At 47.3% G+C, this 14,133-nt stretch overlaps 1 protein-coding gene across 1 annotated transcript in view; it reads left to right on the forward strand.

Annotated features, from left to right (window-relative positions):
• LOC120448533 (dynein axonemal heavy chain 3) overlaps positions 1-14,133 on the forward strand; it is a 45,307-nt gene that overhangs the window by 30,212 nt on the left and 962 nt on the right. The window contains exons 29-51 of the mRNA XM_039630575.2: positions 90-277; positions 590-760; positions 978-2,183; positions 2,249-2,392; positions 2,531-2,713; positions 3,267-3,472; positions 3,540-3,854; positions 3,937-4,168; positions 5,482-5,607; positions 5,937-7,321; positions 7,383-7,530; positions 7,773-7,983; positions 8,040-8,174; positions 8,247-8,419; positions 9,170-9,337; positions 9,761-10,320; positions 10,965-11,139; positions 11,227-11,399; positions 11,642-12,124; positions 12,188-12,367; positions 12,423-12,582; positions 12,743-13,152; positions 13,851-14,061. Of these exons, the coding sequence (XP_039486509.1) occupies positions 90-277; positions 590-760; positions 978-2,183; positions 2,249-2,392; positions 2,531-2,713; positions 3,267-3,472; positions 3,540-3,854; positions 3,937-4,168; positions 5,482-5,607; positions 5,937-7,321; positions 7,383-7,530; positions 7,773-7,983; positions 8,040-8,174; positions 8,247-8,419; positions 9,170-9,337; positions 9,761-10,320; positions 10,965-11,139; positions 11,227-11,399; positions 11,642-12,124; positions 12,188-12,367; positions 12,423-12,582; positions 12,743-13,152; positions 13,851-14,061 (7,343 nt within the window). The remainder of the gene's footprint in view (positions 1-89; positions 278-589; positions 761-977; positions 2,184-2,248; positions 2,393-2,530; positions 2,714-3,266; positions 3,473-3,539; positions 3,855-3,936; positions 4,169-5,481; positions 5,608-5,936; positions 7,322-7,382; positions 7,531-7,772; positions 7,984-8,039; positions 8,175-8,246; positions 8,420-9,169; positions 9,338-9,760; positions 10,321-10,964; positions 11,140-11,226; positions 11,400-11,641; positions 12,125-12,187; positions 12,368-12,422; positions 12,583-12,742; positions 13,153-13,850; positions 14,062-14,133) is intronic.

Consider the following 14,133-nt stretch of genomic DNA (forward strand, 5'->3'; position numbering starts at 1 on the left):
ATTCACGATGTAAAATTTATTTTTGAGCTTTTATACACTACTTTATATTTAGTTCCTTATCGATGCCTCACTGTACCTTTATTTGCCAGGAATGCGCGCCGTAAAGTCCGTTCTGTTGGCCTCCGCCTCGCTGCGACGGCTTTATGCTGACCTGCCGGAGCCGGAGATTGTCCTGCGCGCCATTGTGGATGTCAATTTGCCAAAATTCCTGGAGCAGGACATCTCCCTCTTCATCGGCATCTACATGGATCTATTCCCCGGCGTTGAGCTGCCAATGGTAAGCAAAATTACACTCATCGATTTGAATCAATTGACATTCTTCAGGTGTAATGACCTGCAAGCGCCGTCAATTATTTCGATAATGGTTTATTAATAAATAAAAACCGAAATGGACTTTACACCGGGTAGCGGGCATTATTACGAAAAATATTAAATATTTTTCTTGCTGTTGATTTTTTGCCTTAAATACGAAACTAAGTTCATTTGCTTCTTTGTGGCCGCTTATAGGCATCTTATACATTCTTATACATCATTTATTAACTGCCCGCATGCCATTTTCCACTGTTCGTATTTTATTTACGCCGGATAGCCGCAACGTGGCGACATACTCAAGTGGCTGCACATCAACCTGGCGGATCGGAATCTGCAGGCGACGCCATGGTATTTGGAGAAAATTCTGCAGATATACGAGATGCTGCTCGTGCGTCACGGCCTGATGATAGTGGGTGGCTCCATGGGCGGCAAGACCACCGCCTACCAGGTGAGTATCCATGGCTCAGAAACACATCATGCTCCATACCTATTCATTTCGCCGTCCAGCCAATTAAATGGCCTGGAATTAATGAGTTAACAAACGACTTAATCTGCACAGGGATAAATTAATTGCACCTTTTTTTTCCTATGTAGTATATATTAAAATACTTGTTTTGAGAAAAAACTCTATTAATCAACGTTAAAAATAATAATTTCTCGCTCAGGTTTTAGCGCAGACGTTGCGAAATGTGTCCAACGATGAGGAGGCGACATTGAAGGAGTTCCCGGTCACGTTCCGCATCATCAATCCCAAGGCCATAACCATGGGCCAACTTTACGGCCGCTTCGATCCGGTTTCCCATGAGTGGTACGACGGAGTGCTGGCCAAGACCTTCAGGGAACAGGTGCAAGGACCCAAAGGGGAGAGGGCATGGGTGATGTTCGATGGACCCGTGGATGCGGTGTGGATCGAGAATCTGAACACCGTGCTGGACGACAACAAGAAGCTGTGCCTGATGTCCGGCGAGATTATGCAGATGACCAAGCTGATGAACATGATGTTCGAGCCGGCGGACTTGGAGCAGGCATCGCCGGCTACAGTGTCGCGTTGCGGAATGATCTACATGGAGCCATCGCAACTCGGATGGCGGGCGCTCCACAAGAGCTTCACCAATGTATTGGTGAACAAGGTGGGTCTAAGTGAGATCTATATGACGCTGTTCGAGGACATGACGGAGTGGCTGGTGCCGGCGGCCTTGGAATTCCTGCCCCAGTGCAAGCAAATGCTGGAATTGTCACCAATCTATCAGTACCAGACCTTCTCGCGGTTCTTCCTGCACTTCCTCGAGAAGCACAAGCAGTTCAATCAGGCCTGGTTCCAGCAAATGTTCCTCTTCTGCTTCGCCTGGGCCTACTGTTCGGCTCTCACGGGCCAGGGTCAGAAGACTTTCGATGCACTGCTGCGCAAGGTGATCTATGGTTCCAACGAGAACTACCCGAAACCCAAGTACTTCTCGCTGAATCGCGGTCAAATGTTCCCAGAGAAACTACTCTTCTTGGACTACCGTTTCGATGAAGCTGAAAACTGGTGGACCTGGCAGAAGAGCGACGACAGTGCAGGCACCACGGCCAACTTTCCCGAGAATGCCCAGATCAGTGAGCTTATTGTGCCCACCAAGGAAACGGGCTACATATCCTACTGGCAGGACTTTTGCATCTCCAAGTCATACGCCATGTTGGTCGTCGGACCAACAGGAACGGGAAAGAGTGCCATCATCACCAGCAATCTGCTGGCCATGCCCAAGTTCGCCAACCTGGTCAATGTCATCAACTTCTCGGCTCGAACCTCGGCGCAAATGGTGCAGGACACCATCATGAGCAAGTTGGACAGACGGCGCAAGGGTGTTTTTGGACCCGCACTCGGAAAGAAGGTGATTAAGGCGAACAATCGATAATGATAATTACTCACATTCTCATTGAATATTCCCAATTAAAGTGCACTGTTTTCTGTGATGATGTGGCCATGCCAGCGAAGGATACTTATGGCTCGCAGGCTCCACTGGAGCTCCTTCGCACTTGGCTGGATCACGGTTATTGGTCGGACCTCGTGGACACCACCAAAATCGAGCTGGTGGACATGGTAGGTGGTGTTGCCAGTGGTGTGGCCAGTTGACAACTTATTCCGCCCATAAACTGGCCATAAGTTATCTGTAAAGTTTTCATCTTTGCCCTCCTGCCTTCCCCCTCACTGCATCTATGAACTCCAATCGCTGGACAGACTCTGATGTGCGCCATGGGCACTTTGGGTGGCAGTAACTTCATTTTTCCGCGTCTCTATCGCCACATGTTCGTGGTGGCCGTCGATTCCTTTGAGGACTCAACCATCGTTCGCATATTCACAACGATTGGTGATTGGCATTTTTCCAAGGGCTATCCGGAAAAGGTGGCTCTGCTATCCCGGGTACGTATATTTTCCTCGTGGTCCCAAACAACGAAATGTATGGAGAGAAAATGCTTTTAAATTTAAGTGGGATTTCTATCGTACACATATAAAATGTTTTCAGTTAAATTCAGTTAAATTTAAATACTTATTCTTCTTTAGTTTCACTGAAGAGTAAAATTAATATTTAAAAAATTCTACGATGCAATCATATCTTTATGGTATCAACTAAATACTTTAAGAGATGTAAAATAACTCAATTTTACTTAACATTTTAAATTTGTTTGTACAGAAATTTAAATTTAAGTTGGGGCCAATTTGCATTCGTGTAAAAGGCGAACCAAAACAGCCACTGGAGGATGAGTGTCTGGTCAGCGGAGTCAATGGTCCATTCCCAGTGTCGTCTGCCGTGCTTGGCACGCATCCAAGCGTTGGGGACATAATAAAATTAAAATGGCTTATTTTATGGCTCCATTTCCACGAAACTTCGACGGCCGCCGCGCTCTCTTCCATTTTCGTTTGTGTTTGGCCTTTTTATTGCACCTGGTCGTGAGTAAGTGTTATCCTTTCGCAGGGCTTATCTGAGGCTATGGTCAGTGTGTACCGCGATGCGATTCGCAGCTTCCTGCCCACGCCAGCCAAGTCGCACTACTCCTTCTCCCTGCGGGACATCACCCGCGTCTTCCAGGGCATCGTGATGGTGCCCCCCAAGCGGATGCCCGATCCCGAGAAGCTGGGTCGCCTCTGGGCCCATGAGACATATCGCGTATTTTACGACCGGTCAGTATAGATGACTTCGCCAGATAAGTATATAACATTGCTACTTGTTTTTTGTTTGGTTTTCCAGTTTGGTGGACCAGCAGGACCGAGATCGTCTGCTCCTGATGGCCGTGGATGCCTGCAAATCCAATCTGCGTTTTCCCTTGGAGCAGGCATTTGGTGAACGCATCGAACCGGGCGAAAAGCTGACTGACAACGATCTACGCAATCTCTTCTATGGCAATTATATGGAACCGGATGCGGAGCCGAAGTTTTACGATGAGGGCGATACATACGAGAAGCTGGAGAAACTGATGAAGTACTACCTCAGGGAGTACAACTCCTTCTCGAGTACGCCAATGGACTTGGTCATGTTTCGATTTGCCATCGAACATGTGAGCAGGTAAGTGTGTGGCAAGTTTTAAGATGTCTCAACCTATTTACAGATTATTTTTAAAATTGAATAATGTATTGTATCTCTGTAGAGTTTCCCGTGTGCTGCAGATGCCGCGTGGCAACATCCTGATGGTGGGCATGGGAGGATCTGGACGTAGGAGTTCCGCGCGTCTGGCTGCCTACATAGCGGATTGCCGGCTGATGACGGTGCAGGTGTCCAAGAGCTACACCCTCACGGATTGGCGCGATGACCTCAAAAAGATACTAATGTCGGCCAGCTTCAATCTGAACCACACCGTGTTCCTCTTCTCCGACGCACAGGTGAGTTAACTTGGTAACCAATGCCAATACTCGTAAAAACACCGATCGATTAGTGGGCTGATGTGGATATGCAAATCCAACAGAATGGCGTTTTAATAAGGTTGTAAATAGCCTCGTAATCAAAAGGCGGCCCGGGCAGGGAACAATAAACTCATAAAGTCTTGACTACGATTCTCGAACTTCTTGGTAATCTGAGTATGTAAATTGCTAAATTGAAATTAATTCGAATACTCTTGAAAATTAAGCTGAGATTAGTGGCTCTGTAGGGATCTGTTGTTGGGGGCAAAATTTTGTCGAATGAGTGGCGGGGCAATTAAATTTGGCTCGAATGGGCTTTCAATACGGAAGCAGCTCTCATTGTTTTGCCAGAATTTGCATTTATAATTAGGTTAATTGTTGAACTAACTTGATTATTGCTCGGTAATTTGCATAGGCAGCGGCTCAAATTATGGCAAATCAAGAGCACATGAGTGGGCTTTAGAAAATTGGCAGCGGAACAAAGGCGGCTTGTGGTGTCGCACCTCAGCCCATAATAAATGTTGGTCAATAAATTAGCATGGCCAAAATCCAAATTCAATCGATACTACTATATGTGCCAGACAATATGCACGTGTTTACACAATGTTATTAAACATTATAATGCTCCGTGTTCACCAAATGCGCCTATTGTCTACCGGCTCCATTTGACCATGAAGCGTGACCAAAAGTGGAGATCCATAAGAAGCCATTTGACCGGATTAAAATTGCCTTAATTCTGTTTGGCACAAGCTCTGATATGCCGAAACTCAATCGGCCTGGTTGCTCGGCTCTTGCTCCCTGCATTTTCGTCTTTGTTCGATGAAAACTTTTCGAAGCATTAGAATGTTTTTGGAATCCTTGGGCCATCCAATCAATGATTCCCCTGTAGTCTTCTGTCTGGGCCAACAAAGCCCCATGCTCATATTAATTAACAATTACACCAAAATGACCAACGGGGAGCTGTCTCCTACTGCTTATTCCTACCTGCAGTACCGAGTCCTGTGCTGGGAGTCCTGAGTCCTGGCACAAGGCCACTTAGGCGAATGCAAAATGCATGTCCCAGGATCTATGGGTAAAAGGGCTGCTGGCTCCCTCTATGGCTACATAAAAATGCATTTGGCCAGCAGAATAGCTCAACTTCAGTCTAAAGCCCCCCCCCCCCAATCCACTAATGCGATGGGGGTTGCCAACTTCAATTCCACTTCAACTGCAACTCGAACTGCAGCCAGATTTGCATTGCACAATTGTGAATTCTCAGTTTCTGATTCTCTGTTTCTCCCTGCGGTCGATTGAAGGCAACAGATGAAGGCTACGTGGAGGATATCAATGGCATACTTAATACCGGTGATTTACCCAATCTCTATCAGCTGGAGGACAAGGCAACCATTATGGAGAATATGGCAAATGTAGCCAAACAATTGGTGAGTGCGAAGAGAAAGAGTGAGTGCTGTCGACCAGCAAGCAAAAACTGGCTAAATCGAGCGTTAACAGTGATGGAGATTTGGTAGCAAAAAGAATTTAAAAAAAACTATTAAAAAATATTTTATTTAATTTGAATATTTTACAAAGCGTTAATCAATCAACTAAGTTTTTCACAAAGCTGTTAAGTAAAAGGTAGCCAAATTTTCTCACCACTGAAACTCCGAAAGGTAAATGCGTCCATACCATAAACCAAAATGCAACTCCCTTTGGCCAAAACCCTTCCACAAACGGACATTACTGGTAACTGACCCCACATGATTCACCGCAGGGCAAGATTTTGGACACTCTGCCCAGCGAGGTGTACGCCTACTACATTGACCGCATCCGGGAACAGCTCCACATCGCACTGGCCTTCTCGCCCATCGGGGATTCCTTCAAGGAGCGCATCCGTGTGTATCCTTCGCTGATCAACTGCTGCACCATCGATTGGTATATGCCCTGGCCGGAGGAGGCCTTGTCCCGCGTGGGAGTTTACTTTGTCAGTTCGATGAACCTGAATCGACCACATGGAGAGGAAACACAGGAGCCGGCCCAGGTCAAGGATGCCGCAGATCCTGACCAGGAGGAGGTGCGTCGCGAAACGGTTGGTGGCGATCGGGAGCTGACCCAATTGGAGTTGGACCTGGTCGACTGCGTCATGTACTTCCATCAGTCTGTGGTGGATGCCAGTGAAAAGTGTTTCCTGGAGCTGAATCGCCGCAATTATGTGACGCCATCTGCCTATTTGGAGTTGCTGAAGGCATTCCGAACATTCTACTCTCGAAAGCTGGACGAGATCACCCGGCTGAGAGATCGCTATACCACGGGCTTGGAGAAGCTCGACTTTGCCGCAGGTCAGGTGGGTGAAATGCAGACTAATCTGTACGATTTGCAGCCCAAGCTGAAAGTGCTGTCGGAGGAAACGGATCGCATAATGGTGAACATCGAACGTGAGACGGCAGAGGCGGAGAAAAAGAAGGAAGTGGTGGGTGCGGATGAGGCGGCGGCCAATGAAGCCGCTGCTGCAGCGCAGGCCATTAAGGATGATTGTGAAACCGATCTGGCCGAGGCTATTCCCGCCATGGAGGCCGCCTTGGAGGCTCTGAACACCCTGAAGCCAGCTGATATTTTCATAGTGAAGTCCATGAAGAACCCGCCCTACGGCGTCAAGTTGACCATGGAGGCTGTGTGCGTGATCAGGGGCATCAAGCCGGATCGAAAGCCAGATCCAAGTGGCCACATGGTGGAGGACTACTGGGGTCCCTCTATGCGCATGCTCAGTGACATGAAGTTCTTGGATTCCTTGAAAACCTTCGACAAGGACAATATTCCACCGCCCATTATCAAGAGGATCAGGGAGAAGTACATAGCAGATCGTGACTTTGTGCCCGAAAAGATCAAGGCTGCTTCGATGGCCTGCGAGGGCATTTGCCGCTGGGTGCGTGCCATGGATGTATACGACAAGGTGGCCAGGATCGTGATGCCCAAGAAGGCTGCCTTGGCCGAGGCTGAGGGTGAGCTTTCCCAGCAGATGGAGAAGCTTAATGCCAAGCGGGCGGAGCTGCAGGTTATTCTGGACAAGCTGCAGAAGCTCAACGACTTCTTTGCGGAAAAGTCGCGGGAAAAGAAGAGATTGGAGGATGAGATCGACAACTGCGAGAAAAAGTTGAACAGGTGAGTCGTAGCTTAGGAGTTCTAGTAATTTTCCCTTAATATACTTTCCATTCCCCTCCAGAGCGGAAAAGCTGTTAGGTGGACTTGGAGGAGAGAAGACCCGCTGGTCGGAGGCGGCGAAGAATCTTCACGAATCCATTAGCAACATTGTGGGCGATGTCCTGCTGGCCGGTGGTTGCACTGCTTACTTGGGCTATTTCACAACGGAGGTAAGTGGGTTTTGGTTATGGTTATTTTTTTTGAGCATACGTATGACAGGTAATGGTCCTGTCAACGTCCTCCGTTCTCCAGCTTCTTTCCATAAAGGCTTTCAATATGCATGAGCACGTGACATTGATTTTTCCTTTCGTGATTCTTTCCGCTTTTCCTTTGTGATGTTCTGTTTTTTCAAATTGACCGACAGGGCATTTTCGTAACATATTTAGCTAAAACCTGAACACTTGGTTTCTAGTACCGTGCAAATATCCTGGACGACTGGAACGCCCTGTGCAAGCGCAAGCACATTCCCAGCAGTGAAACCTTCTCACTGGCCACCACCTTGGGTCATCCGATGACCATTCGAGCTTGGTCACTGGCTGGCTTGCCGGCGGATAACTTTTCGGTGGAGAATGGCATCATAGTGACCAACTCCAGTCGCTACTCGCTGCTCATCGATCCGCAGGGTAAGTTTTTGTAATGTTATCAATCCTTCGGGTATCAAGTTGCTTATGCCTGACAGTGCAAGCCAACAAATGGATCAAGAACATGGAGAAGAATAACGACCTTAAGGTGATCAAGCAGAGTGATGCCAACTATATGCAGGTGCTGGAGTTGGCCATCACCTTTGGCCAGCCTGTGCTCATCGAGAATGTGGGTGAGTTCTAGGTAGGAACCCATCCATTACCACTAGTCACAATGCTGTGCCATTCTACTCCCGGGGCTGCAGGTGAAAAGCTCGACTCGAACTTGACGCCCATTCTGGAGAAGAACGTCATCAAGCACAAGGGCGGTCTGTTTATCAAAAGCGGCGACCAAATGATAGAATACAATCCCAACTTTCGTCTATACATAACGACCTGTCTCCGCAATCCGCGTTATCCGCCGGAAGTGATGGTTATGGTAAGTTGTCCCCCCCCAAAAAAAAAAGAAAAGGATGAAATGAAGAGTGGGATAATGGGAGCTCCATCTCCAGCTCCACCTACATTTCCAGTCTCCAGTCTGTAGTCTGCGGCAATGATGACGTTAGTTGTGTAATAAAACGACCAACTTAAATTGATATTTGGAGGATGCGATGCAGCGGCAGCAGGCGCTGGAAATATGCAAATTTTCGTTGGCATTGACGATGATAGGGATGAGGATGTGGTTGTGGATGGGGATGTGGATGTGGATGTGGATGTGCGAGAGCGGAATGGTGATGTACGTGCGAGGTGGCTGCATAACTAGCAGTCGAAGCCCCTCCATTGAGGACATCTATCCCAATGCCTCGTCCTCTCCATTGTGCCCAACCCGCTCCTCCGTCGACGTGTTTATAAAATTTTTCCAGCTTTTCGCTCCTGCTGCCGTTTGCCATCGCTTTTTATGCTGCAACTGTTGTCAGCAGTTTTCCTTTTAACCATCTCTATTTTAGCCAACCATCCTTTCCTCAAACGCCCACACAATTTTTGCTTGCTTTTTTTTTCTTCTTTTTTTTTTTTTTTGTGGCACATTGTGTGTTTATTTTGAGTTTTCCTTCCATTTTACGTACCACTCTCGGTGTGGCAAGGCTCCACCATGCAGCAACCAGCAACCACTAACCATCACCCACCACCACCACCACTACCACCACCATTGATCCTGTCCTGCCTTCTCCATTTTGTCTCCTCTGTTTAGGTAACAGTATTAAATTTCATGATAACGGAACAAGGATTACGCGAACAATTGCTGGCGATTGTGGTGGCTCACGAGCGTCCCGATTTGCAAGAGAAGAAGGAACAATTGATTATTGAGTCCGCAAGGAATCGTGATGCATTGTACACCATCGAATCGAAGATATTAGAGGTAAGGCTCTTGGCTGATTCTGCTCGTCCTGCTGATTCTGCTCCTTCTGCTCCTTTGGCTCATGCTGGTCTCTTTGCCACTGCTGTTGGCATAATAAATGTTTTTATTCCCTCGCATGCTCTTTGAGCAGCAACTGCTCCTGCTCCTGCTCCTGGTCGGGCAGTTTCCATTCCAATCCGCTGGCCATGCTCAGCAGATTCAATTAGAGCCGGACTAGCAATTTATGCTTTTGTGCCTGGCCAATGACAATTCAATTAACTGGAAGCAGGATGCCTAAATCGCAAATATACTGAATGCTAAGATCATAACTTGCCATAGTTAAATAAAACACATTCAAATGTTACGCTAAAGCGAATCAATTGCGATCATTTAAATCTTCTAGTTATCCCTATTTGTTTGACTTATAACACCAATCCTTCCCAGGTTCTTTCCACCTCAGAGGGCAATGTGCTGGAAGACGAGAACGCCATCAATATCCTTTCGTCCAGTAAAATTCTATCGGAGGACATTCAGGAGAAGCAGGTGATCGCCGTGGCCACTGAAATAGAGATCGATGCCGCCCGGCAGCAATACATTCCTGTGTCCAAGCACTCGGCCATCCTGTTCTTCTGCATCAGCGAGTTGGCTAATGTCGATCCCATGTACCAGTACTCGCTATCCTGGTTCCTCAATCTCTTTGTCAACACGATCCTGAAGGCGCCGAAATCCGATCAATTGAGCGAGCGCTTGAATAACCTCAATGACTACTTCACCAAGTCCATCTACATGAATGTGTGTCGCTCCCTTTTCGAGAAGGATAAGCTGGTCATCTCCTTGGTCATGTGCCTGGGCATCCTGGTGTCGCAGGGTCGCGTGGAGAAGGCAGCACTGCTCTTCTTCCTCACGGGAGGCATTGGATACAAGAGTATTCCACCGAATCCTTTGGGATCCTGGCTGCCCGATAAGTCCTGGGCTTCTGTCTGCAAGGCTGCGGACCTGGAGGGGTAAATATATACTGCATATAATATAGGGTGTTTTTTTTAGAGGTATAGAACTTTAAATTGCAATAAAACAACGATGGATTATTCGATTGACATGAATTTTATTGACATGAAAGATAATCTTGTGGCATTACATTTTAAATATGATTTCTGGCATATGACCGCCACGGCTGGCTCGGATGTAGTCCAATCTGGACGTCCAATTTGCAATGACTTTTTCCAACATTTGGCCGTATATCGGCAATAACACGGCGAATGTTGTCTTCCAAATGGTTTAGCGTTTGTGGCTTATCCGCATAGACCAATGACTTTACATAGCCCCACAAAAAGTAGTCTAGCGGTGTTAAATCACAAGATCTTGGAGGCTTATGAAAAATCGGGAACAACAGCAATCTCGTTTTGGGCCCATTCGACGAATCTACGCCTTGCTTGATGATCGTTTGGTTTCAATTCTTGCACGAGTTGGATTTTGTAAGCACGCATGACGAATTGCCAAACCAAACTGAGAATAAATCACTTGACAGCTGTTAAATCGGTCGCCATCTTGAACAGTAATGCCAACTTAAAGTTCTATACCTCTAAAAAAAACACCCGTTATAATAAATCTTCCTTAATTTCCTGAAACCCAACCCCTTGATCCGCAATAGCCTCAAGAACCTGCCGCAGATGATGGAAACGCACGCGGATGAGTGGCATAACTTCTACGACGCCAGCAATCCCGACCAGCTGCAGTTGCCGGCACCAACCAATACGGTGAACGACATGTACTTCCTGATCGTCATCAAGGCTCTGCGTCCGGACAAGGTGGTGCCAGCCGTGCGGGTAAGTTGAGCCGCATCCGTAGCCAAAAGCCCAAGGTCCCCCGGAGGACACGGCGTGCACATTTAATATCCCCCACGATTTTGTCAGGCTTTCATTACGCGCAACCTGGACCGCTCGTTTGTGGAGCCGCCACCCTTCGATTTGGCTGCCTCGTTCGCGGATAGCTCGCCGAAAATTCCGCTGGTGTTCCTGCTCTCGGCCGGATCGGATCCCATGGCCAGTCTCTTCATGTTCGCCAAACAACGCAACATGTACGACAAGTAAGTTAATTAACGAGAGTGGCTCATATTTCCGTGTCCGTGTCCATGGGTGGGATGATGATGCCGCTGCCACTGCCGATGGTGAAACTGGTTGTGTAGGTGGCGGTGGCTTGTTTTCGATTAAGCGCGACATGTGCGCCTTGTCGATATGTGGCCTCCGCCTCCGCCTCCGTGCATACCCATCTGAACTTCATCCAGCACTTTAAAGAACTTTATGCTAAGCACATGCCGTCCCAAAACAGATTGAAAACCATCTCACTGGGTCAGGGACAGGGTCCGCGAGCGGAGAAGATGATTATGGAGGCCGCCCGACATGGCCAGTGGGTGGTGCTGCAGAACTGTCACGTCGCCATCAGCTGGATGGGCGACCTGGAGCGCATTTGCAACGACACCACCTTGACGGATGGTGCCAACCACGACTATCGTCTGTGGTGCACCTCCTATCCCAGTGCCGTCTTCCCCGTCTCCGTGCTGCAGAACTCCGTCAAGATGACAAACGAACCGCCCAAGGGGCTCAGGGCTAACATGCATCGCTCCTTCACCTCCGATCCGCTGATGCGGGATAAGTTCTTCACCAATGCGTTTCTATTCTCGGACAGCGCCAACAAGTGCTGGCTGAGGGGCGTCTTTGCTCTCGTATTCTTCCATGCCGTCGTCCAGGAGAGACGAGAGTTTGGTCCCCTGGGCTGGAACATTCCCTACGAGTTCAACGAGTCGGATTTAAAGTGAGTGATTTTCTATAATAATTATTATAAAAATATGCCTTTTATAAATGTAAATCTCTGCAGAATTTCCCTGCTGCAGCTGAAGATGTTCATCAACCAAAGTCAGAGTATTCCCTTCCGCGGTCACGTGTATTTGACGGGAGAGTGCAACTATGGAGGTCGAGTCACGGACGACAAGGATCGTCGTTTGATATTATCCCTGCTGAACATGATTTATAACCAAAATACCATCGAAGAGGATAAGTTCGTTGACCAACTCAGCATAAGTTGAGCAATGCTAACATATTTATTTATACAGCTATGCCCTGTCCCAATCCGGAAACTATCGGGTGCCCGTGAGTCCCACGCGCTTGAATTCCATAGAGTATGTGTCCAGTTTCCCATTGAGTCCACATCCCGAGGTCTACGGACTGCATGAAAATGCGGATATCAACCGAAACGTTAAGGAAACCAATGCCGTAGGTCAACTTTATAACTAATATTACAATTAATACCATATAACTTTTGTGGCGATAAATAGCATTTAACTTTTCTTGACAATAAATAGCATTTAAATTTTTTGACAATAAATAGCATTTATCTTGTTTGACAATAAAAACGATTTAACTTTTTTGACAGCTCATCAGTGGCGTTTTGCTGACCCAGACCGATTTGATGGCCTCCGTGAAGGCGAGTTCCTCTGGCGGCGCCAAGGCTGATCCGGCCATAGCCATCTGCAAGGAGGTATTGAGGCAACTGCCGGATGAGTTCAACATTGACGAGGTATCCAAGACGTATCCCGTGATCTACACCAACTCGATGAACACCGTGCTGCGTCAGGAGCTGATTCGCTTCAATCGCCTGCTCTCCTATATCCGAAAGAGTCTGGTCAATGTGGGCAAGGCCGTGGTGGGTCAGATTGCCATGATTCCCGAGCTGGAGCGAACACACGCCTCGATGGTCATTGGCAAGCTGCCGGCGGACTGGCTGAAGAAAAGCTATCCGTCGCTTAAGCCATTGGGCAGCTACGTGAGCGACCTTCTGGCCCGGTGAGTTATCCAGTTCTCCAGTTCTCCAGCCTTTCGATGCAGTCATGTTCAATGCACTGAGAAAAATATTCATTAGTTTTAGGATATTTTCTATAGTTTTGAGAGCCTTGGATGCCTTTTTCTATTTCTTAAAGTAACATTTTAAAGGCCACTGCTTTTTTTTATCATGTAGTATATTTTACTATATATTTTTTGCTGGTATAGAAATAGTTTCCTTTTTCGTTAGCCCATTGTTTTTTATCATGTAGTATACATTACTACATATATTTCTTTGGGATAGGAATAGCTTTCTTTCGCTGTATTTCTAGACATTCGGACAGCCCTCAATGGCATTGTATTGAGCTGAGTTGCCAGTAATGCGCCGCGTGCGCCCTGCTCGAAGTTCCGTTCGTTCCTTTCCTTTCTTTGCCTCAATTGTGCAAATATAATAAATGTATACGGCACACACATCCGATGCTCTTCCTCCTGTGGTTGCCACTGCCACTGCCACTGCCATTCATGGCAAAAATCTTATTTGCTTTTGACATCAAAGGACGATGCTGTTTGTGTGCTCCTGCTCCTGCTTCTGCCAAATGCTTTGTGAGCACTCCCATTCCCATTCCCATTGCCGTTTTTGCCATTCGCCCATTGCCATTGTTGTCGCATGTTTAATATTTATTAATAAATTGAAAAATATGATAACTCGTGTCCATTCGCAGGCTGGCCTTCTTTCAGGATTGGATAGACAACGGCGAACCGATGGTTTATTGGATATCCGGCTTCTACTTCACCCAGTCCTTCATCACTGGCGTTCTGCAGAACTACTCGCGCAAGAATCGCTTCCAAATCGACATGATCTTGATCGAGTTCGCGGTGACCAAGTTCGAGGCACAAGTCCCCGGAACTCCCGACATAGGAGCCTACATCCGGGTGAGTCTATAAGCCAGCTTATTATGCACACAAAAACACTGGCACAGAATCCGAATAGAATACAAATGAAAC

Source organism: Drosophila santomea, chromosome 3L (assembly GCF_016746245.2).
Source record: "Drosophila santomea strain STO CAGO 1482 chromosome 3L, Prin_Dsan_1.1, whole genome shotgun sequence".
NCBI lineage: Eukaryota > Metazoa > Arthropoda > Insecta > Diptera > Drosophilidae > Drosophila > Drosophila santomea.